The 22,638-nt window shown below is 37.6% G+C and overlaps 1 protein-coding gene across 1 annotated transcript in view; it reads left to right on the forward strand.

Annotated features, from left to right (window-relative positions):
• LOC122810862 (2-oxoglutarate-dependent dioxygenase htyE-like) overlaps positions 1 to 22,638 on the forward strand; it is a 165,750-nt gene that overhangs the window by 92,729 nt on the left and 50,383 nt on the right. The window contains exon 4 of the mRNA XM_044082414.1: positions 9,318 to 9,474. Coding sequence (XP_043938349.1) covers positions 9,318 to 9,474 — 157 coding nt within the window. The remainder of the gene's footprint in view (positions 1 to 9,317; positions 9,475 to 22,638) is intronic.

Here is a 22,638-nt window from a genome sequence, read left to right on the forward strand (position 1 = left end):
GGTTTCTCCAGGTGGAGCATGTTGAACATGGCCTTTGTTGAGTAGGCAATATGGCCTCTGAGTAGGCAATATTCCCGAGAGGCAGCTGCTAGTTTCTTCAGTTTGAAGCTGGGTGACTGTCTGAATGAGGTTGATCTGTTTGAGATTTGATACTTCTTGATTCTTCTCAGCTGTTGCCCAAGTTTTGTAAGGTACTGTATGACTTAAATGATGCTCTATGACCTACGGTCTGACTGATGATGAGATGAGAGATGAGGACTGACCCTTTTGTGATGGTGATCCCCACATAGATTGATTGTCTATAGACTTTTTTAATGCGTTAATTGCAATGAGATTAATGTGATTATTCTAACTGGAGATTACTATCTACTAACTTCCACTGCTTGCATGACCTTTTCAATGAAACTTACAAGATTAAGCAGGCATGAACTGCCCTTAAATCTGAAATGATTTGAGTTGAACCTGATCAAATTATTAATGTCATGATTTATGTGGTTAGTGGTGATGATGTGCTCCATAGCTTTGCCGGCAATACATGTATGGCTAATGAGTCTGTAGTTTCCAGGGTAAGTGGCAGTGGTTGCTAGTGACTTCAAAACAAAGGGCAGTTGCAGGAAGCAACTGACTGGGTGGAGCCGAATACAGGAGAGGGGGGCTGTATTACAGCAGGTCAATAAGTTTTCTGTGATTAGATGTGGTCATTCACTTTCATGCAAAGACTGCTTCAGTACAAACCCAGTCATTATAGCCACTTTGCTGACTATATACACCTTAGATGTCTAAGTACAATCAATACTCCATTGGTCCCATTGCTACCCACTAGTCTCCCCTGCACTCCTTCAGTATCCTGGCCCCACAACATCCAAACAGATTACTTCTTTGTTGCTTTTTCATATTTAGTGTTATCCCCCCCCCCATGCTTTTAACACTCAATAACTGGGCAATACGCCACTGTAATTCAGGTCTGGAGAAAGTAACTGAATTAAAATGGGGTCTGCTAGGACCCCAGAAATCATGGAGTTGTAGATGCACTGAGGTGCAGCTTAGATTTTTTTTACTATCTTTTGACATAATGACGATGGCCTGATCAAAAAATTATGAGAAAGGAAATATATTCAGTCTTTCTGGGAATAGTTCCTGCCTTCCTACCTTTCCAAAAAAACCTGTTATCTTCTGTGTACCAGTAAGGTGTGAGCTGGGAAGAAAAGTAAAAGAACAAATGGCCAGAGGCATGCATTTTACCGCTGAGGGTCTGGGAGAAGAAACCAAAGTACTTGGATAAAATCCACAAAGAAAGGAGGACTTCACATAGAAGGAATAAAAAAGCCAGAAACTCAAAAGTGCTGTTATATGGCAACACCGTGCAACACTCTGCCAATGATTAGCTGGTGTCATACGCATCCTGGCCAGACCACCACAGACAGCTATGTATTGAGTGCAGTGCTGGTGCCTGACTATTACAGAAAATGAAAAAAATATGCACACTACTTCTACAAAGCCAGAACAACAAATGCTTATTTTAAACAAATTAAAAAAAATGTCACTTAATCCACAGATAATTAGTTTCCAACAATTAAAGCCTAATTTATTGACTGAATATACAAGGTATCAGATGTAATAAAATCAACGCTGTTCTGCTTGCAAGAAGGCAACTCAAGAACTGTGAATTAAATCATTTTTATTATAAAACAAAAAATAAAAAAAATAATCAATTAGTTAAGCACTTTCTTCCGTGTTAAAGTTAATGGGCGACTTCTTTCTTTAGGGCTATTTATCATTTGAAAATATGTACATACTAAAACCTAACTGTTAAATTTATTATTTTTTTTAAATAGTGAGACAGACAAAAAGGGCGGCCACAGTGGTGCAGTGGTTAGCATTGTCACCTCACAGCAAGAGGTTCTCCGGTTCGATCCTTGGCTGAGGTGCCTTCTGTGCGGAGTCTGCATGTTCTCTCTGTGGTCATGTGGGTTTCCTCCGGGTGCTCCCGTTTCCTCCCACATCCCAAAGACATGCTGTAGGTGGATTGGACACTCCAAATTGGCCCTATGTGTGAGTGTGTGCGTGTGTGTGCCTTCTGTGGAAGGTTGGGTACTGGGCTGGCAACTTGACACCGTAAAACCTCACTGCAAATCATGAGCAGACAGGTGATCCGCTGTGGCGACCCCTAACTGGGAAAAGCCGAAAGAAGAAAAAGTGAGATAGTCAAAAAATTTAAGTCTATGAACAATATATTTATTAGCAATCTATGGCATATTTAAATTATTTTATATCTTTTTAATATATTACAAATTCATATATTTTTATTATATCTCAATGAATTACAGAACTTTTCTACATATTAGTGAATATGAAAATGTCATGGTGCATGTTTATTTAAGATTTAATTACTTTTGGATGATGCCTACACTGGAACGGTTTAAATGAAGGTAGTTAGATTATTTCTGTTAGTTCTGAAGAAGTCCATTAACATTAAAATGGACAAAAGCACTTAACAAATTGATTACTTTTTAATTTATTTTTTGTTTTATAATAAAAGTGATTTAATTCACAGGTCCTTGGTCGCCTTCTTGCAAGCACAACAGCGTTGGTTTAGTCTGTAATTGTTCTGCTTTACTGTACATTAGCTGTAATAAAATACAAATACAAACAACTGTACAAAGTAATTTATTATAACAGCCATACAAAGATGTGACCATCAGTTGTTTCCACATTGATCCCTTCGGTAGTTTAACACTGTACACATGCGCAGTAAATGACACCATTTCCCCACCAATCCCATCATTATTTTGTCCATGTATGCACAAGCACTTCAATGACATCAAAATGAATAATCCCCCCAATCTCTTCAGTAGTTTGTCAATGTATACACACACACACACACACACACACACACACACACACACACACACACACAGACACACAGACACACAGACACACACACACACACACACACACACAGACACACACAGACACACACACACACACACAGACACACACACACACACACACACACACACACACACACACACACACACACACACACACACACACACACACACACACACACACACACAAAGTTCTTACCTTCTTCCCATATTCCCACATCCTTGCAGTAGCAGACATAGTGCCTTAAAAAATACTTTAAAAAACAAACTTTTCCTGCACTTGTGCTTCCTCTTCTAACTATTTCCTCCTTCTTGGCTCACCTGAGGCAGCCTGAGCTAATAGGAAGGGCTCTTTGCTGCATCATGCAGCTGTCCTGCGAATCACTCATTGAGCAACAGTTCTTGTCACTTCCGAATGCTGCCAATCACATCTGAATATAGCATGTATAAGAGGCTTAATTTTTTTTTTGTTTCAGGTTTCCTCAGAACCGTGGCATTCCAAGGACCCAGAACACAATAGAAAGTCAACTATTATTTTTAATTTAAAAAATAGGTGACTTTCTGAGTTAGTACCTTTCTTGTTTTTTTTGTTAATTGTTGTAAGGTGGGGGTGCTGTACCTCAGCAGCCCAGTACCAAGAGCCAACTCAGGTCAGCGGTGGGGCCTGTCATGTACATGCATAAATATTTTAGGTACATGCAATAATGCCATTCAAGCCTACCAATATGCAAGCAATAATGCCGGACAGGGTGTGTGCTAATGTGTAATTAACACATGCCCAGGGGTATTATGAGGCCCGATGCTGTAGGCTGCTGCCAGGGGATTCACACTTCACTCTCTCTGTATCACACACACACAGACACACACACACACAGACACACACACACACAGACACACACACACACACACACACACACACAGACACACACACACACACAGACACACACACAGACACACACACACAGACACACACACACACAGACACACACACACACACAGACACACACACACACACACACACACACACAGACACACACACACAGACACAGACACACACACAGACACACACAGACACACACACACAGACACACACAGACACACACAGACACACACAGACACACACAGACACACAATGTCTTCTGCTTTCACGCATGCATTCAGTCACGCACGCAGACAGAAACAAACACATATGCACACACAGTTTTTGTTGTGTTTCGCTCGATTTCTCTCTATCTCTCTTACTGTCATACATGCATACACTCTTGCACATGTGCTTTATTTTTAATTTTTTTTCTTTTTTTTATTTTACACTCACTAAACAGCAAAAGTACTGTTTCACGACTGTAAAACAATGGCTCGCTTGCTCTCACACTGACATACGTGCATACACTCACAGACAAACCTAAACACACAATTTTTTTTATTTGACTTCTTTTTTTTCATATTTTACACTCGCTATACAGCAAAAGTGCTGCTCAACGAGTGTAAAATAATGGCTATCATTCCGTTTTCTCAGTCTGAGCTCCACGGCAGGTCAGACTGTTTTTCAGCGGGCATTGCTTGTACATTAATACCCTGCTCAAGAACATTTGTTCTCCAGTCAGGGTGCTGATGTACAATTTGCCCATTCTCTAAACCAAAATAATCATTCCCATAATGTGTCCAAGTTATTCTTAAAAATAGCTAAACTAGTAATGCTTTAATAGAATTTGTTAGTTTAGTTCATGCATATGTATTCTTGTGGGTCCCCTACTATTTAATTCTTGTACATAAGTTGTCTTATGATTCACTACTACTTTGATAACCCCAAACATTTCCAGAAGTAGTTGCTCTAAATGCCCTATATACCCAAATAATGTCTCCTGTTAAGTAACTGTATGATACACTGTACAATTTATATATTTTACTCTTTTTTCATATCCATGGATGTCCTTGTTATGTTTCCACTGTAATCTTTCCAATTTACTGATGCTTGTTTTCTTATAAGGTTTCCATATTGTTATTCTATACTCTAGTATGAATCTAATGTAACTTACAAACAAGGATTTCATCATTTCTGGTTTACTAAATAAATCTTTTTATACAACCTATAATTCTATTACTTTCATTAACTAATTTGTTGACATCCATACGGGAGGGAAATCACCACTGCAATGTGTCAGGATTTGGGGACATAGCCTGTAGCTCGGCTTAGGTTTAACAAGTTAAGGAGAGGATCAGAGATCGCTTTCTTGACACTGATCATTAGACAACCTGACAGACTGTTGGGACCTGTGGAAGAGGCATTTTTGTCTTAGAGAATGCTTTAAAGAGATGATTCTTGAGATGGTGTATGTGTTCGTGGGGGATGTGACTCAGCGATGTTTAGAATAGGGATAACAGGTTTGGGGAGAAGTTGTCAGCCAACTTGCTAGTATATTAGTGATGTCTTTTGGATTGGAGTAGACGGTACCATTATAGAAAAGTTCAGAGTGGTGATGTGAATTAGTCCTTCATTTTCTAATATAACTAAAGGACTTGTAATTATCTTCAACTTTAGAAGCTAGACTAAGTTCATGGGATGTTTTGTTGGTCCAAATGGCTACCTTCAGTTTCTTGATATTTTTTTATATTCTCCTCCTGATGACTGGTTCTGGCCTTACAAGTAATTTAAGCAGTTATTTTCCTGCTGATGTATCGTTTGTTAATATTTACTGACCACCAGGGCAGCTTGTTATTAAATTTGCCATTCTGTTTGGCTGTGGGTGGGAATGCCCAGTCAAGGCATTTATCTAAATGAGCAGATATATCACTCATGTTGGTGGCTGCATGTCTGGGGTCCATTCTGGAGCTCACATGGGTGTATATTGGTACAATTATTTAAGACATCAGTGTATGACGGTTTAGTGTTTAATCAGAATGAAAATGTTGCTTTCATACAAATGGGGGTAAGACAGTATGATACTCACTGTATGCAATAGATTAATTGCGGATGCCTCCAGATTAGCTATGTATTTGCCCCTACACTACTTTAGGATACCAAGAACTAGAAGGCTAGCAATAGAAAGGGGATGTAATCTGCTGTCTTTTCAAGCTGTACAGTGTTATAATTTATATTAACTTAGAAGGGGAGAAGGAGTGAGGGAGATTACACACTCACACCAGATATACAGAGAATAGCAACTCTACAGCACAGCTGATAGCAGGTCATGGCAGTTCCGTGTAATGTAGTACAAATCACTACGATTAAGCACAAATATGTGAAACCCAGACTGGAACAGTGTAGTCATCTGTGAAGTGAAGGAAGAAGTAATTTTACAGTAATTACTTATTCAGCTACAACTACGGCTATTCTCGGTAAGCGGTAAAAAATACAGGACTAATGAAAAGTTATAAATTAGACCAACTAGTACTGCGCAACTCAAAAATAGCAGCAGTTAATATTTATTTATTTATTTATTTATTTATTATTAATATACTTCCACAACAACTTCTACTGCCTCAAGATGTTGCCCATAGCAGGCCCAAAACAGCTAAGTCAAACCAGTCAGTGCATACAGCGATTCAAATGTGGAAAAAGCAAGCAAAAACAGCTTACATTTTTGCAAAATAACTGCAGTGTAAAAATGCAAAAAGAGAATGTCCCTGAGTTATATAGGTATATCAAATGGTTGGAAACATTTAACTTTTCAGGCTGATACAAACACGCACAGCTCTCTGGAGTCCTTCTGAAAAGACAACAGGACTGTGCAGGTATGTTGTACAAACAGTATATCCCCATTTCCTCTCCTTCACATAATACACACTGTTGATGTCTAGGTTGCTCCCCATGTGTAGTTATTTTTTTTAATAATTCTTTATAGATTCAGCAGTTAAATATAAAAAAAAAAAAAAGTATTAATGCTAATAAAACTTGAAAACATAGTTACAATTATTTTCTTTACTCACATTTGATTAGTTGAATATATACTGCTTTAGTTAGCACTTCAGCACCTTCCAATAAGTTAATAGCAATACATAACTAATATTAAAAAATATTCAAATAATAAACAGAAAAGCAGTGCATTTTTTGTCTACATTCTGTCAGTCATCAATATTTATATTCAGCACCCCTATAATACATTGCTTTCAATTAATTTATAAATCTTGAGATAAATTGATGTCAGAAGTACCAGTGAGTACCCAGAGTACAACTGTAAATCCTCATTTGCCATTGCAACTCTAAAGTCTCACGTGCTAATGCATTCACTGATAAGCAAAATGTGCAAATTACTGCCCTTGGTTTAAGTGGATGTCAGAAGTACCAGTGTGTAGAGAGTACAGCTCTAAGACCTCATTTGTTTAGATATTGAAGGAGCATCAAAAGTACATGTTACCGCTCTTGGAATAGTGATTATGAACTCTGATGGCAAGACTGTCCTTCTGAGTCTATACTGTGTACTCTGTTTTACTCCTTACAAATCTGTAGCAGGGCAACAGAATGACCAGGACTCACTAAATCTCCAAACCTTTTATATTCCTTGATAAAAATACACAGAACTACTATTGTTACTGAATGAAAGCAAATTATTGTATTTGCTTATAGCAGGATTAAGATAACATTTTAGTTAGCACCCATCATTTATTAAATTATCCATTTCTTTATTAATGGAAATGTGAAGAAGAACATGCAGTCTGCTGTCAGCAGTATCCTTTGAGTGCAATGAAAATTCAGATGTAAAACTGTTAAAATCACATCAACAACTATTCTTTGAAAGCAAATCAAATAAAATACAGTTTTGCAGGAAAAAAGCAATAAAAGTCAGTTTGATGTGTTCTCACACCTATATTTCTTTGGGGGGGGGGCAAATCCTTCATATCCTTGTGTAGGATGCTGCCCTCACTATTCCCGCCAGCCCACACCACCATACACAATCAGCTAATGGGTCAATACATCTTAGGTATAAGGAGATATGCTGACACCTTTAAACAGAATGACTTCTTGCCCAAGTAAAAAAATTGCTAGATACATGCATGCACTTTGCATAACTGTGCAACTCCAGTCAAAATTAGTCAGCTGCTTGTGAAATTTCATAAAATATGGTAGGAATTGTATTACGTACTCTAATGAAATTGATTTGGTTTAAAAGATCCTGCTAGGTTTTATATATTTTATTCCCTCAGCCATGAGCTGCAGTTTTGGAGAATAATCTTTGTATATGCAATCTTGTAACTTTTGGTGGCATTACTAACACAGACATGTTTGTAGTAATAATAAGTACGTAACTCTGACCTAAATTTATAAATTGTGAGAATACAATCTCACCAACGATACTAAAACCTTTGTTAAAATGAGGAACTGCAGCCATTTCAGATAAGCATAATTACAGTAATATGTGGTTTAGTATGAAAACAAAACAGTAAAAATACAGAAAGGGAGTTGACTGATTCTACAGTACAGTTATTGACACAGTCTACTATGAATTATGATATTATGGCTTTTGAACTAGAGTGAGTTGAGACTTGCTTAGAACAGTTGGGTAAACACTCAACACAGATAATGGCCCTACTTGTATCTTTGCCTCCCTTCCTTATCATTAGCTAAATATATCTCCTGACCCCCATATGCCAGTGCAGTTTCCTTGGCCCTGTAGAACTCTACAGTTCCTATACAAACTTATCTTTGAGAGCTCCTTGTTTCATTCCATCATGGGCTAATGAGTCTGTCCTGTTTCAGTAGGGCATGACTCCCTTACATTATCATTCTAGGCTAGCATTCTCACAGCACTAGATTGTCAGGGCAGATGGTAACAAGGATGATAACTTAGCACAAAGCAGCATGTATCTTTTAAGCTGTGATGACTGTTCTGTCTGGTTTTGTAAAAACTGGGAATGTAAATTGTAGCGTAGCATACCTAATTGCAAAAAACTGGAAATGTACAGTGTTGTGTAGCATACCTGATTGCAGTATACTAATTTCTACAAAAATATGCAAGCAGTTTATTAATGGGGAAGGAGATTTTATATACAAATGGAAACAAAACTAGTATAAACTGTTCAATGATTTTTGGATTTTTTTTATTTAATATGAATTTTTTTAGGTTAGTCTAATTAGATTCTATGAAGGAATTTTATACAACTGGTTACTTATAATAATGTGGTATTGCTATTATCAATTAATGGAAAAGAATGTTTCTTCTTTTTTATTAGTATACAATGATGAAGGATATATCATGATAGACTATTTTCATGCATACTGTACTTCGATCTCCATAAAATAAAACAATTTTTGCTTCAGAATAAAGTTATGAGTAACCAAAATAAATAATTTGAAACAGCACTAAAGAAAAATTATGTAATTATTTGTTTTTGCTGTGGTGTACATTTTACCATTTTGGTGTGGTATAATTATGTAATGTGCAAAGTTGCTGTCCTTAACTCTAAATGCAATATTATATATTTTACTTTTAGAAGTGGCCTCCAAATTCACTTGTTAATGAGTTCCAAACTACCCTAGAAGGTTTCTTCAGGCATTGTGAACAACTTTCTCTCCGTATACTGAACATAATTGCTTTGGGCCTGGGACTGAATGCCAGTGACTTTGTTAGCCAGCATAAACTGATGAGTAGTAAGTATTCTGTTTATTTAGGCATGTATGCAAGTTTGTCAACCGAGGCAGTACACTCATCAAAACTGACATATAAAAAGATAGGAAATACAGCAAACTTTAACATATCAAAAAATTAACAGAAATCATTAAACATGTTAACAGTAGCAATGGATGAGAGAGTACAGCAGTTGAGAGGTACTTGGGTTGCATGACCCTTTTTGAGACAAGTGCATTTAGCTTAATTGAAGATAAATTTCTTGAAATGGCTGCAGAATTTTGGCTGAGAGACTTGTTTAACATCTGTGAGAAACTGGCAGAGTGAGGGGGCCATACCACTCAACTGTCTAGATTTTCACAGAATGTCCAGATTTTTGCCTCATATTTTTGGTCTGTTCCTTATAAAATTTGTGTTTTTTTTGGCAGATCAGTGGGGGGTTGAAGTTGCTAAGTAATGACATATTTGAGATTCAGACTTCATATCCCTCAGAAAATACATCCTAATGCCAAACCTACTATTCATCCAAGTTTAAGTTTATAAAAGCAATATATTTAAAAATTGTCCCTAATGTTTGGCTATTGTCCCCTCAAAATATTTTTAGCTTTGTCTAGATTTCTTGCACTTAAAGGTTGAGATATAATGGACCAGAGAGGAGGAGAAGGAGTGTTTGGCAGGCTGCAAGTTAATTGTGAGGGGATGGGGGTTGGACATTGGGATTAGACTGAGTGATTCCCGAGGTTATAAGTAGACACTTTTTTCAGTCAGTTTTGATGATCAGGGTGAACGTTTCTTGAGATAGTAATTTAATTACTGTATGCCAAGTAGAAGGACTGCTTTCTGTTTTACATGGGACCACTTGGCTTTGAACAGAGTTAGGCAGTAATGCTCAGTTTTAACAGACCCGGTAATGAAGTAGCACATTTTCTTGACGGGGATTTCAGGAGTGTCAAAGTAATTTCTGTGCGAGTTTGATTTTAGGCATTTTTTTTTAAAATGGTTTTAGATCTGTTGTCTACCATAATTTGACCCACGAGGGGAAAAAAACTTGTTAAATGAGATTATTCAGAACAAGCAGCTTAGGATAATGAAACCTGGCAAGGTTGGGGGCCTGGTGGTTATGGATACCGATGATTATATAAACAGAGTGTTTCACATCTTATATTCAGATACATAAGAGGAGGGTTCAGTCAAATAATTCAACACAGCTTATAGAAATACAGATTTGATGTAGGAAGAAATGTTACTTGAGAATTTGATTACTGTTGACAAATTTAATTACTTGGTGGTCCATAACCCCAGGTCCCCACCATCTTTGGGATCCCAAAGATTCACAAGAGTTTAGCTGACCCGCCAATGCATCCTATTGTGGATGCAAAAGCATCTAAAACTTTTTGTCTAGACAAGTATATTGACTTTCACACAAAACATGTATTCGAGAATCATGGTTGCCTATTGAAGGATTCATGGGATTTTCTAATAAAAATTTCTAATGAGATGATTAGTGAGGGTCTGATATTTGTTACAATAGACATTCAGGACCTATATTCTATCATTCCCCATGATTTGGGTATTGAATGGTTCTATGAATACCTTTGTTTTTTTACCAACCTTGATAAAGGGTTGGTTAGTAAGTTGAGAGTTTTTATGTACATGATTTTAGAAAACAATTGTTTGGTATTTGATAACAATTTATTTAGACAGAAGATTCTTGCCACTAAACTGCAGCTTTACAAAAGTAAATGCATTTATATAATTTGCATGTATATCCCCCCAGGCAATAACATAGCCACACTGGAAGAAACTCTTCACTGGCTGTCCTGTCATTACCCTCAAGAAACCCTACTGCTGGGAGACCTTAATATAAATTGGGGAACCTGTTCCTCTGAATCCCCCTCTACCCACATCAATCTGCATGCTTTCACACAAACTATAACTTCTCCTACCAGGCTAGGTAAACCCAACCAAAAAGAAAGTATACTTGATTGGATGCTTATAAATAGTAATACCCAACTATACACTGTGGGGACCTTTCCCAACGGTCTAAGTGATCATCTCCTCACTTATGTAGTTAAGCAAAAAGTTATTAACTCACAACCACCCATACTCAGGAAAGTCAGGCACAAAAAACACTTTGATCAGGCAAAATTCCAACAGGAACTTACCTCCTGCAACTGGTCTGTACGAAAACACCTACCCCTAGAGGAGGCTGTACTTTATTTTAACAATAAATTTCTAGAAATCCTTAATCTGCATGCACCTGTCCACTCAAAGTGAGCGAAAGCAGCTACAGCACCATGGCTTACGAAAGAGTCCAGGCAAAAAATCCATATTAGAAACAAATTATGGGCTCATTGGCGGTCCACTAAAGACAATAGACCATGTTAAGTACAGACAAGTCAGAAATGACACCAAAAAAGCAATTCTAAATGACAAAAAAACAATATTACTACAAAATCCAGACTGAAAACCAAAACAATCCTCAAAAGTTTTGGGCTAGTCTAAATAACCTACTTCACCCAGGAAAAACATCCACTCCCATCCCCACTGGTTTCATTGACAAATCTCCTAAAGAAGTCTCAGACAATTTCAACCACTTCTTTACTGAAACAATTCAAACCTTGGCTAGCCAACTTCCTCCTAGCTCCCCCAGGCCTGACAATACCACCCCTTTAGATAGACTCTCATTTAGCTTCCAACCAGTTCCCACTTCACTCATCCACACCCTTATCAAAAAACTAAAACCCACCACTCTATCTGCTGACCAACTACCCGCTGAATACCTTCAAATATCAGCGGATGCTATAGCTTATCCACTATCAATATTAACCGTACCATAGCAGAAGCAAAAATTCCCACCATTTGGAAACATCCTATATTATCCCACTACATAAAGGAGGCTCCTCCACTGAATTCTCCAATTATAGACCCATAGCTATACTTTCACCACTTGCAAAACTATTGGAAAAATGTACACACAAACAACTCATGCACCACCTAATCCAAAATCACCAAATGTCTGATACTCAACACAACGTTCGACCTTACCACAGTACTACCTCAGCCCTACTTGCCTTTACCAATACAATAAACAACAACCACAATAATAATCGCATCTCCTCATCCCTCTTCTTGGATCTCTCCAAGGCATTTGATATGATAGATCACCAACTTTTGTTACACACTATGCAAACATTCAATCTAGACTCTAATGCCCTGTTATGGTTCAACTCCTACCTGACTGGGAGGCAACAGGCTGTTCTCTGGCAGAACAAGTTTTCTAAACTACTACCAAACACCCTTGGAGTACCACAAGGCTCCATATTAGGGCCCCTACTGTTCTCAATTTCCATTAATGACATACTGTCATCCCAAACATCAGCTGTATCCAATACGCTGATGACTCCACTCTGGTTTGCTCAGCCACATCTCCCGCAGATTTGAAGAATACTACCCAGTCCACCTTTAATATTGTACAAAACTGGCTCACTAGTCAACGGCTATTATTAAATCCCAAAAAAACTAAAATGTTGCTATTCACACCTACTCAAAGGTCTGCAACTTTCTCTATCACCATTAACGCAAAAGATGGTACTGTTATCTCCCCAGACCCCTCTACAAAACTGCTTGGTGTCATTATTGACAATAACCTAAAATTTGAACTTCATGTTAATCAAATAATAAAGAACACTAATAAAAAACTTGGTTCATTGTATAGAATTAAAGCCTTTCTAACCCCTCCAGCTAAAATTGCCATTGTCCGCTCTCACCTAATTTCAACACTTACATATGCTTCCCCCCTTCTGTCTAATCTAAACAAGTCACTACTTAACAGACTGTCTACCTGTTACAATTACATTGCCAGATTTGTCACTGGCCAGCCATGCAGAACCCACCATTGCATTAACCTCAAACAGCTAGGGTGGCTAGAATTCCCCAGTTTCATACAATATAACCTTCTGATCATAGCGAACAAGATTCTCTATAATCCAGATAACACACCAGCTCTTAGAAATAATATCACTGCCCAAAATAATCAGAGACTGCTTAGATCCTCTAATAAACTTCAAATTCTTACAATCAAAACCAACACAGCAGGAGTATCTCTCTTGGCATATTCTGCAGGTAGAACATGGCATCAACTCCCATCTGATATTACTATGCTCTCCTCCCCACGTGAATTTAAGACCAAACTTAAACAACATCTGGCACTAAACTGGCTCTGTCACTGTAACAAACCTGGCTAGCCATCTTTAATAAATGTACAAAAATGTAAAAAAATCTACTAGATGTCAATACTAATGTGTTTTTCATTTCTCCTCACTATAACTACTGCTTACAAATGTCATATAACTGTCTACTTTTGAATGTCAAAATATTAACTGTAATTGCTTACTTGTATTTGTCTGCATTGCTACATTCACCTTTGTTTCTATGATATTGTCCTTATTGCTATGTTTTATTATGTATACAGTAGAGCATTTCTCCCCGGGCCTCCACTGAAAATGGGCATGTATCCAGTCGGACTATCCCGGTCAACAAATGTAAAATAAAAAAATAAAGATGGGGATAGCCATGGGGGCGGTGTGCCCCCATGTTTGCTAATGTAATTCATGCCTATTGAGAGACCCAATTTGTCATTAATTCCAAATTCAAGGCTAGCTGGGTGTTTTATGGATGATTTTTGGACAAGATTTTTTATGGACTGAAGGACATGTTAAGTTACAGAAATTTTATGATTACTTGCACACCACCACTGATTTTCTTGAGGTTCACAATGGATGTTCAGGCTGATTCAATAAATTTTCTTGATATGACTATTAGGAAAAATAAAATAAAGTATTTTGAATCAGCAATCTATCGTAAACCTATATACTCCAATTCTTTTTTACATTTTGACAGTATGCACCCTATTCATCAGAAGGGCCTTGTGAATGGACAGTATGTAAGCCTGGCCAGGATAGTCACAGATGACATCGATTTTCAGCTGGAATATGTTTAGTTTGAGAGGATATCCTGAACACTTTTTGTTAGACATTTTATCAGAAGTAAATAAAAAGAGAAGGACAGGCCATTTTACACCGCTATTAGGGTCTAGGGATAAGATGGTGTTTAGTTATGCACATGGAGAGGAAGGTGTGCATGAGTATAGCATATCCCTCATTTTGACATATAATAATGATTTCTTTGGGTTGAAATCTATTATCCAAAGGAACTGGAGGGTTTTTGGGGTGGAAAACGAACATTTGGAGGTTGTGAGTAAAAGGCCTACCATTGTGTACAAGAAAGATTTATGTGTTGAGACTACTGGAAAGATCAGTGAGGGAGCTGCAACATGGAAGGATGGCTAAATGTGGCCACTGTTCTCAGTGCCCATACATTTGGGAAGGGACATCTGTGGTGATAGAAGGTTACAAGGAGATTGATATTCCAAGGAAATTTTATTGTGCCAGTAAGGGGGTAGTATACTTGGCCATCTGTGACCATGCAGTGCATTTTACATAGTGAAAACTAAACTTAGTTTGAGAAAAGGGTTTATCAACACCTTTACGACATTAAGAAAAAGGATGGAAGGAATGCACTATACAAGCATATAGAAAAAAACCTGTTTCATAGTTTCAAATTCTTAGTTAGTGATCAGGTAGAGCTAGGGCAGAGAGGTGGACCAGTGGATGATTTTTGGAATGTCAGCAGCTTAGATGGCAGTTAAGAACTAATGCCACTGTGTACCCTGGTTTGAATGAAACCACCTCTTTGTCTAGTATTTTAAAACTGAGAGCTGCTTTCTATTTAAAATACAAAATAAAATAAAGCAAAATAAAAAGAGTTGTTTTTAAAGCAAGTACTTTTAATGCATCACTGGTCATGGTTTATCTAGTTAGGAATGTATTTTATGTATGCAATGGTCATTTATACTTAATTTGTTGCAACATATGTTTTTAAGGTTTTAGGTAGTGTGTGGTACTAGCTTAAACAGTCTCCATGGTGACTGACTGGGGAGATGGGATTAGTTAATTAACTGATTAATATATAAAAGTGAGTAGTTGCAGAAGTCCTGTTATACCAAGGACGAAAGTGCTTAATAAAGTGATTTTGTGGACTTAAGCTCCAAAGTCTTCACCTCCTGTTTTGTTCTTCAGTTTGTGGTGTTTTTAAAGAACTATATCCTAAACAAGATGTCTAAACTGAAAACTGTTACAAGGTACAGCAGAAGTTGTGTCCTGTGTGTAAATTATTATGGAATTTGTTGTTCTTCTTAGACTTATGTGCAGCTCTGCAGTATTTCCATAGTGCCTAAATAGCTGACATTTTTATACTCCACATATATCTGAATAAACATACTATATTTTAACCAGTTATGAGCGTGTGTTCTGCCATAGAAATTCATAGAATGTTGAATGAGAAATCAGAATGGTGGAGGTTGGCTGCTTCTATTGTTATTTATGTTCATTTAAATATATGGTTTAGAACTTAGTTTATCTGCTTTTAGTTATGTTAGTGTTTAATCGTTGCTTAGATGCTACTGCTCTTTTGTAGCATTATTGTTATCCTTGCTGTATCTGGGTTATTGCCTGTAACACTTGCTGTTCATAGTGAGTTTACTTATCCTAATATCTCTTATTGCTGTACCCCTGAAGGGTTTGAACCCCGGAGCTGTTGGGGCATGCTCTTTGATATTAATGCTGTTTGTTGCCTCTATGCCTAACCATCTGCCACTGCTTCACTCTAAAACCTCAGTTACATCTGTGAATGCTTGTGTTATGATACTGGAAGCACAGCTCTTCATGGACTCTACTTTCCCTTTGGGTTTACCCATTTATGGTGATTTCACTGCTGAGCTACAGTTGTGGACCCTTCACTCAGATGGAGCATATTCTAGTTGTTGGTGCTGGGCTTACTTCTTTGGTAGAATCTACAGTCAGCTTTTTTTGTCACTATTTGATGGCTCATACTGTGTTCCCTGGAGCTTTCTGCGGCTCTTGTCTTTGCATGTTGAATTATGTTGTAGTGCCCTAGATACCCTACATTCCTTCCTTATATTAAGTAAACTCTGTAATTGCCTACAAGGCTTGGGGCATGGCTGAAAAAGTGTTGGGAGTACCAGCCCACCAACCACTAACTAAGAGATTCTCTTTTATATAACTTATCTGTGGAGGATCATGGATGAAGGTATATGGGGAACTGCTTTATGGGTCTCCTTTCTTTGAAGTCACAACATTTGGTTTACTTTCTAGTGAGATCCTTGAATGAGTAAAAAAACCTCCTTAAAGGACAATAGAGGTTCAATGATTGGTTGTTTATAAATGGTCATTAAGCCCAGGGAGAACCCCCCCCCCCCAAGTTTACAATCCAAATTTTCTCTTTTTTATTTAATAAAGTATGCCAAACACTTTTGTCCCTTCTATCCAAAGTTATTTTGTCAATAACAAAATTAAACCTGGCTGAAGAATGTAAAATGGAACATTTATAAAGCATTCAAACTGCATCTGCATCTTATATCACTCAGAAATTCTTATTTTAAAGAGGCGAGAGGTTTGTCCAGTATGGTAGAAAGGGCAAAAGTGGTTGGCTGGGTGGGTGTTTCCACCTGGGCTTAATGACCAATTATAAACAACCAGTCATTGAACCTCTATTGTCTTTTAAGGCAGGCTTTTTGTATTTTTAAATTTCACTAATGAAGGCTTTAATGCCGACACCGGTCTCTTTCTGGTTGGTTCAATGAAATTTGGATTTATCCAGGCTCATTGACTTAGTGTTCCGGCTGTTTTTCAATTTTCATCACTAGAATTATGCAGAATGGCATGAAATAATTTATTTACTTGTTAATAAATAAGTTACAAATAATTAATGATCAAGTAATTCACATTATCTTGTAAAAGATGGGTATAGAGGAAATCTGACATTGTCAGATTTCCTCTATACCCATCTTCTACAAGATAATGTTATTTGTGCCAGAAGTAGGAATCAGGCTGCAGCTGACAGTGTAACATATGAGATTTATTTAAATTATATAATATAAATATCGGAATGTGAACTGATCATGTGCATGATTAACTGTGCTACAGTGCAATTACAACAGTAAATGTAATCATCATTAACTTGGACTGGTACCATATTGGACATTGTAAGTTATAAAGGGTGGTGGCTTAGTGGCCAGCAAGCAAGCAGGGCACTAAAATCTTCCAAAAATTCCATTCTCTTTTCACATACAGTTTTACACACTGCTATAATCACATGCCCCCATCATTGTGATGATGCTCCCACCAATGAGAAATTCCACAATCCCTGATCCGTTCAGTAGCATAGTATGCTCATGACTCTCACCACCACAGTCAAGGCAACACTGCCCAAAACTCTAATGAATCAGCCCTCGTCATGACTGCAGATTGCAGGCACACAGGAATGATGTGCTCTGAACAGTCTGTGGTAGTTTGATAGGATTACCACCAACTGCAGTGCATTTGTCCTGGTGTCCCCATGCAACTTTGTAGTATATCATGTCAAAACATCTATGAATGTTGCATATTGTGCATGATCAGTGTTTGGCATTGGTGTATCCCTAATGCCATGTGGTCTAACACTATGAAGATAGATAAAATAGTATCTCCCTAATGTCATGGCCTTGACAATCCCATGTATCCCATTTAAGGGACATGTATCCCATTTAAGGGACTGTAAAAATGTTAATGAATCCTTTGGAAAAAAGATAATACCAGAGATTGTGAGTTTAGTTAGTTACATGATTCAATATTCTAAGGACACACTGTGTATGTCATAGAAAATGCTAACATTAAGGGCCAATTATGGTGAAAAGTAGATTTAGCATTAAAGTAAAAACACGAGTATGTACAGAACCAGCAAGATCACTTCCTGTCAAGTCAGGCAGTTAACTGAAGAATTACAAATGTGTAAAACTGTATGTGAAAAGAGAATGGAATTTTTGGAAGAGTTTAGTGCCCTGCTTGCTTGCTGGCCACTAAGCCACCACCACTGTGCATTCATTTGTCATTCCATGGGTCAAAGTAATCTGTGGTACTCTGATCAACAAGACAGCTGTAAGAATCAGGATTTATCAGCATTTACCTCACCTCCTTGTTAATAATGTCAGCACGCTTATCTTGGCAAGTCCACAGTAATTCCTCCTATGTGAGCTAACTTCACTGGCTTGATGAGGCAAGAGTATTTCTCCAGTATAACAGCAATGTGCTACAGCAAGCCTCCAATTGCTGGGAAGTGATCTTAGCAACAGACTGGATCCACCAATCTTACCTTCATGGTGAAGGTGAGAAAACTAGGAATGGCCGCTCCCTTTCCCACCTCTTCTAGCACCTGGGCCACTGTTCAAACTCAGGTCATTTATTTTTTATTTATTTTACATTTGTTGACCGGGCTAGTCTAGCTGGATATATGTCCATTTTCAGTAGAGGCCCGGGGAGATAAGCTCCAACAGTCATTACAAGTTTAAATAGAGAAAAGGTAATACAAGATTAAAAGTTTTAAACAGAGCTAGTTAATACACAAATACACAAATATGATAGGAGCAAAAACGAAAAGTATAATCATAGGATGTCTTAAAATAAAAATACCAAAAAAGGTTTTTTTTTTTTTTTTTTTTTTTTTGTTATTTTGGATTACAAAAGTCATTCAGTGTATATGTGATAGCATATATCTGCATAGATGTTATGTAGAGGGAGAGCTATCAGGATATAAGGAGAAGAGAAAGAACGAATCATGTAAGAAGAAAGGAGAGAGAGGAAGAAGGAAAGTTAATCTGGGTTGGTGCAGGAACAAAGCCAGTGTTTATTAAGATGCATTTTCAGTTGCTTTTTAAGAAGTGGTAGAGAGGATAAAGATGAGATATCAGAAGGGAGTTTGTTCCACATTTTTCCACCAGAGTTGGTAAAGAGGGAGTCACCTGCAGAGTTTTTGGGTTTGGGAATATTAATCAGTAGTTTGTTAGAAGAACGTAGATGTTTCAGGTTATTGTATGGTGAAATGAGGTTCGAAAGTATTAGTATTTTAGTTGGGTAGTATAGAATCTTGTGAGCTATTAAGAGCTATTGAAGTACAAACTGGTTAGGAAGTTCAAGCCAACCTAGTTGTCTTAGGTTCAGGCAGTGGTGAGTTCTAAATGGGGATCCTGTAGCAAATCGAGCAATATTATAGTAAGATGTAGCTAGTTTCTTAAGGTTGTTTTTGGAGAGATTAGTGTAAATGGGAGAAGCATATAGAAGAGTAGAGATTAGGTGAGATCTGGCTAATGTGGTCCTTGCTATGGGTGTAAGGAAGGGCTTGATTCTGTAAAGGTATCCTATTTTTTTATTAACTAATTTTTATGTATTGTTGATATGAGCGTCAAAGCTGAGATTATTGTCAATAGTTATCCCTAATAATTTTGTAGTTGAATCTGGAAAAATAACAGCACTATCAGTGGAAGTGAAAGTGAAGTTTATTGGGGTAGATTTACGGGTAGGTGAGAACAATAACAGTTTGGTTTTCTTAGGGTTGAGGAGTAGGCAACGGTCTAAGAACTACTGTTCAACAGAAGTAAAAGCTTTTTGGGTAAGAGACTGGAGTTCAGTTTGAGAGGTAGCAGTACAGATTATAGTCGAATCATCTGCATATTGTATGCAGGTAGTGTTTGGGATAGCTGATTGGAGGTCGTTAATAAAGATAGAAAATAGAAGGGGGCCTAGGATAGAGCCTTGAGGTACACCTAGAGAGATAGGAAAGAGATTAGATAGTGAGTTTTTCCAGAGTACTGCCTGCTGACGGTTTTCAAGGTAAGATGTAAACCAAGTTAAGGAAGGAGGATCAAGTGAGAGAGATTTTAGTAAGTGCAGAAGAAGTTTGTGGTTAACCATGTTGAAAGCTTTAGATAAGTCAATGAAGACTGAAGATGATTGACAATTGTTGTTGCGGTTGTAGTTGATAGAGTTTGTAAAGGAGAGTAAAGTAGTGGTGGTACTGTGGGAAGGTCTAAATCCATTCTAACAGTTAGCAAGTAGGTTGTTATGGAGAAGGTGGTTAAGTAGTTGTTTATGGATACATTTTTCCATGATCTTAGCTATAGGTGATAGAAGTGCTATGGGGCGAAAGTTTGAGTAATCATTAGAGTTTCCCCCCTTTGTGTAGAGGGATGATGTGAGATAACTTCCAGATAGAGGGGAATATTCCTTCATTTATAGACCTATTTATCAGAATAGAAATGGGATAGGCAATAGCTTTGGCTCCTATTTTCAAGAATTCTGCAGGAAGTTTATCTGCAGAGGGGTGGTAGGTTTTAATTTTTGGAGCAGTGATAAGATAAAGGAGGTAGAAACAGGTTGTAAGTGAAGGGAGGTGGATTTAAAGTAGGTGAGAGTAGCTTTGAGGTGTCTGGAGATAGGTGACTAGCAAGAGTTTGGATAGTATTAGTGAAGAAAGAATTAAAGTCATTGGCCATCTGTGTGGGATTCTCTGGGTTAGAGTCCTGAGGGTTAGGTGTAATAGACTGGCCTGGGGATAAAAGATTATTAATACTGGCCCAGAATTTTTTAGGTTGCTTTTTGGAGGTTTGTTGTAATTGAAGGTAATAGTTTATTTTGTCTGTTAGGATGGCTTTTTTGTACTGTTTCTAAGTTCTCTGAAGTTCTGGCGATCAGTTAGATTCTTAGTGGCATGCCATTTAGCCCAAGATTTGTTTCTGAGAATGATTTTTTGCCTAGTATTATTGGTCAACCAGGGTGCTGCCTTAGCTTTGGTTCTAATAGTACGACTTGGGGCATGATGATCCAGGATAGATAAGAATGTAGAACTGAAGTATTCTTCTGCTTCATTAAGTGGGAGATATTTTAGTGGGGACCAATTACATTGTATTAATTCAGCTTGAAAATGTTCAGAGTTAAATTTCTTTTTTGAACGTAGTGTTCTATAAGTGGTAGGTAAAGTTAGGTTGGTTTTATGTCTAATGACATAAGTTAGTGAGTGGTCGCTAAGATCATCTGGAAGGGTGCCTGACTGGTAGGCTTGTTGGGGAGTATTAGTAAGAATCCAGTCTAAGGTGGCTTCGTTGTGATTGGTTTTATTAGTTCTGGTAGGACAATTGATAAGTTGTGTAAAGCCATATAGGTTTATGTGAGAGGTGGGGTTTGTATTATTACAGGAATTCCAATCAATGTTAAAGTCACCTAGGATTAATGTTTTTTGAGGGAGGTTGGTAGAGAGTGAACTGGGGATACTTTCTAGTGTGTTAATGTTATTTCCTGGAGGAAGATATACACAAATGATGTTTGTAGATTTACTAGGGTTGAGTTGTAGCTTAGAGCTGATAACTTCGACATTATTTTCTAGGGTAGAAATCAGATTTGTAGTACTAATTTGGAATTGTGCTTTATAGAGAATTGCTACCCCTCCTCCCTTTTTGGCAGTGCGGTCAAGTCTAATGATGTTATACCCGGGTGGGGTGATTTCATTGTCTTTAATGGTAGGCTTTAGCGATGTTTCAGTTAAACATAAAATATCAAGTTGATGGATTTCTAGAAGGGCATGGACTTCAGTAATTTTATTACAGATACTTTGTATATTGATATGAGCAATAGAGAGAGAGTTGGTATGTATGGTAGGTGATAAAGAAGTAGCTTTATCTTGTTTATTATAAGCATCAGTATTAGCATGGTGTGGGCCAGGGTTAAGACGACTATCTCCATCCAAGAGTAAGTGGAGGAGTTTAAAATATTTGGGCTGGAGAAGTTTGTAGAAGCAGTCAATTAGTTTCCTAGATTTTTGGTTGCTAAACTTGAAGTGTGCTAGCCTGTGGTGTTTGGCTAGTAGGTAGTTGGGTTGAGTAGTGAGATTTAAGAAGGTAGGAGAGAGAGGTGATATAGGTGTAGAGGTGTGTTTAGAGGGAAATGGAAGAGTAGAGTAAGGTGAGTATTCATAGGAGGTTGAGAGATAAGTAGTTACAAGAGAAGATAGAAATAAGCTGATAAGTAGTTTAAGTTGTAAAGGGGTGAATGTTGTATACATTTTAATGATTGGGGGGTGAGCAAGAAGGTAAGAGGTAGATTGAAGGTACAGGTGAGGAGTAGTAGTATGACTTAAGTAATAGGGGAGGAGGTAGGTTAGTTAATTAGTGGGTGTGATGCACAATAAAAAGGGTTGGGTGAGTTTATAATGAGATCTATCTGATTGGAGTGGAATAGGAT

Source organism: Protopterus annectens, chromosome 9.part0, assembly GCF_019279795.1.
Source record: "Protopterus annectens isolate FY-2018-M chromosome 9.part0, PAN1.0, whole genome shotgun sequence".
NCBI lineage: Eukaryota > Metazoa > Chordata > Ceratodontiformes > Protopteridae > Protopterus > Protopterus annectens.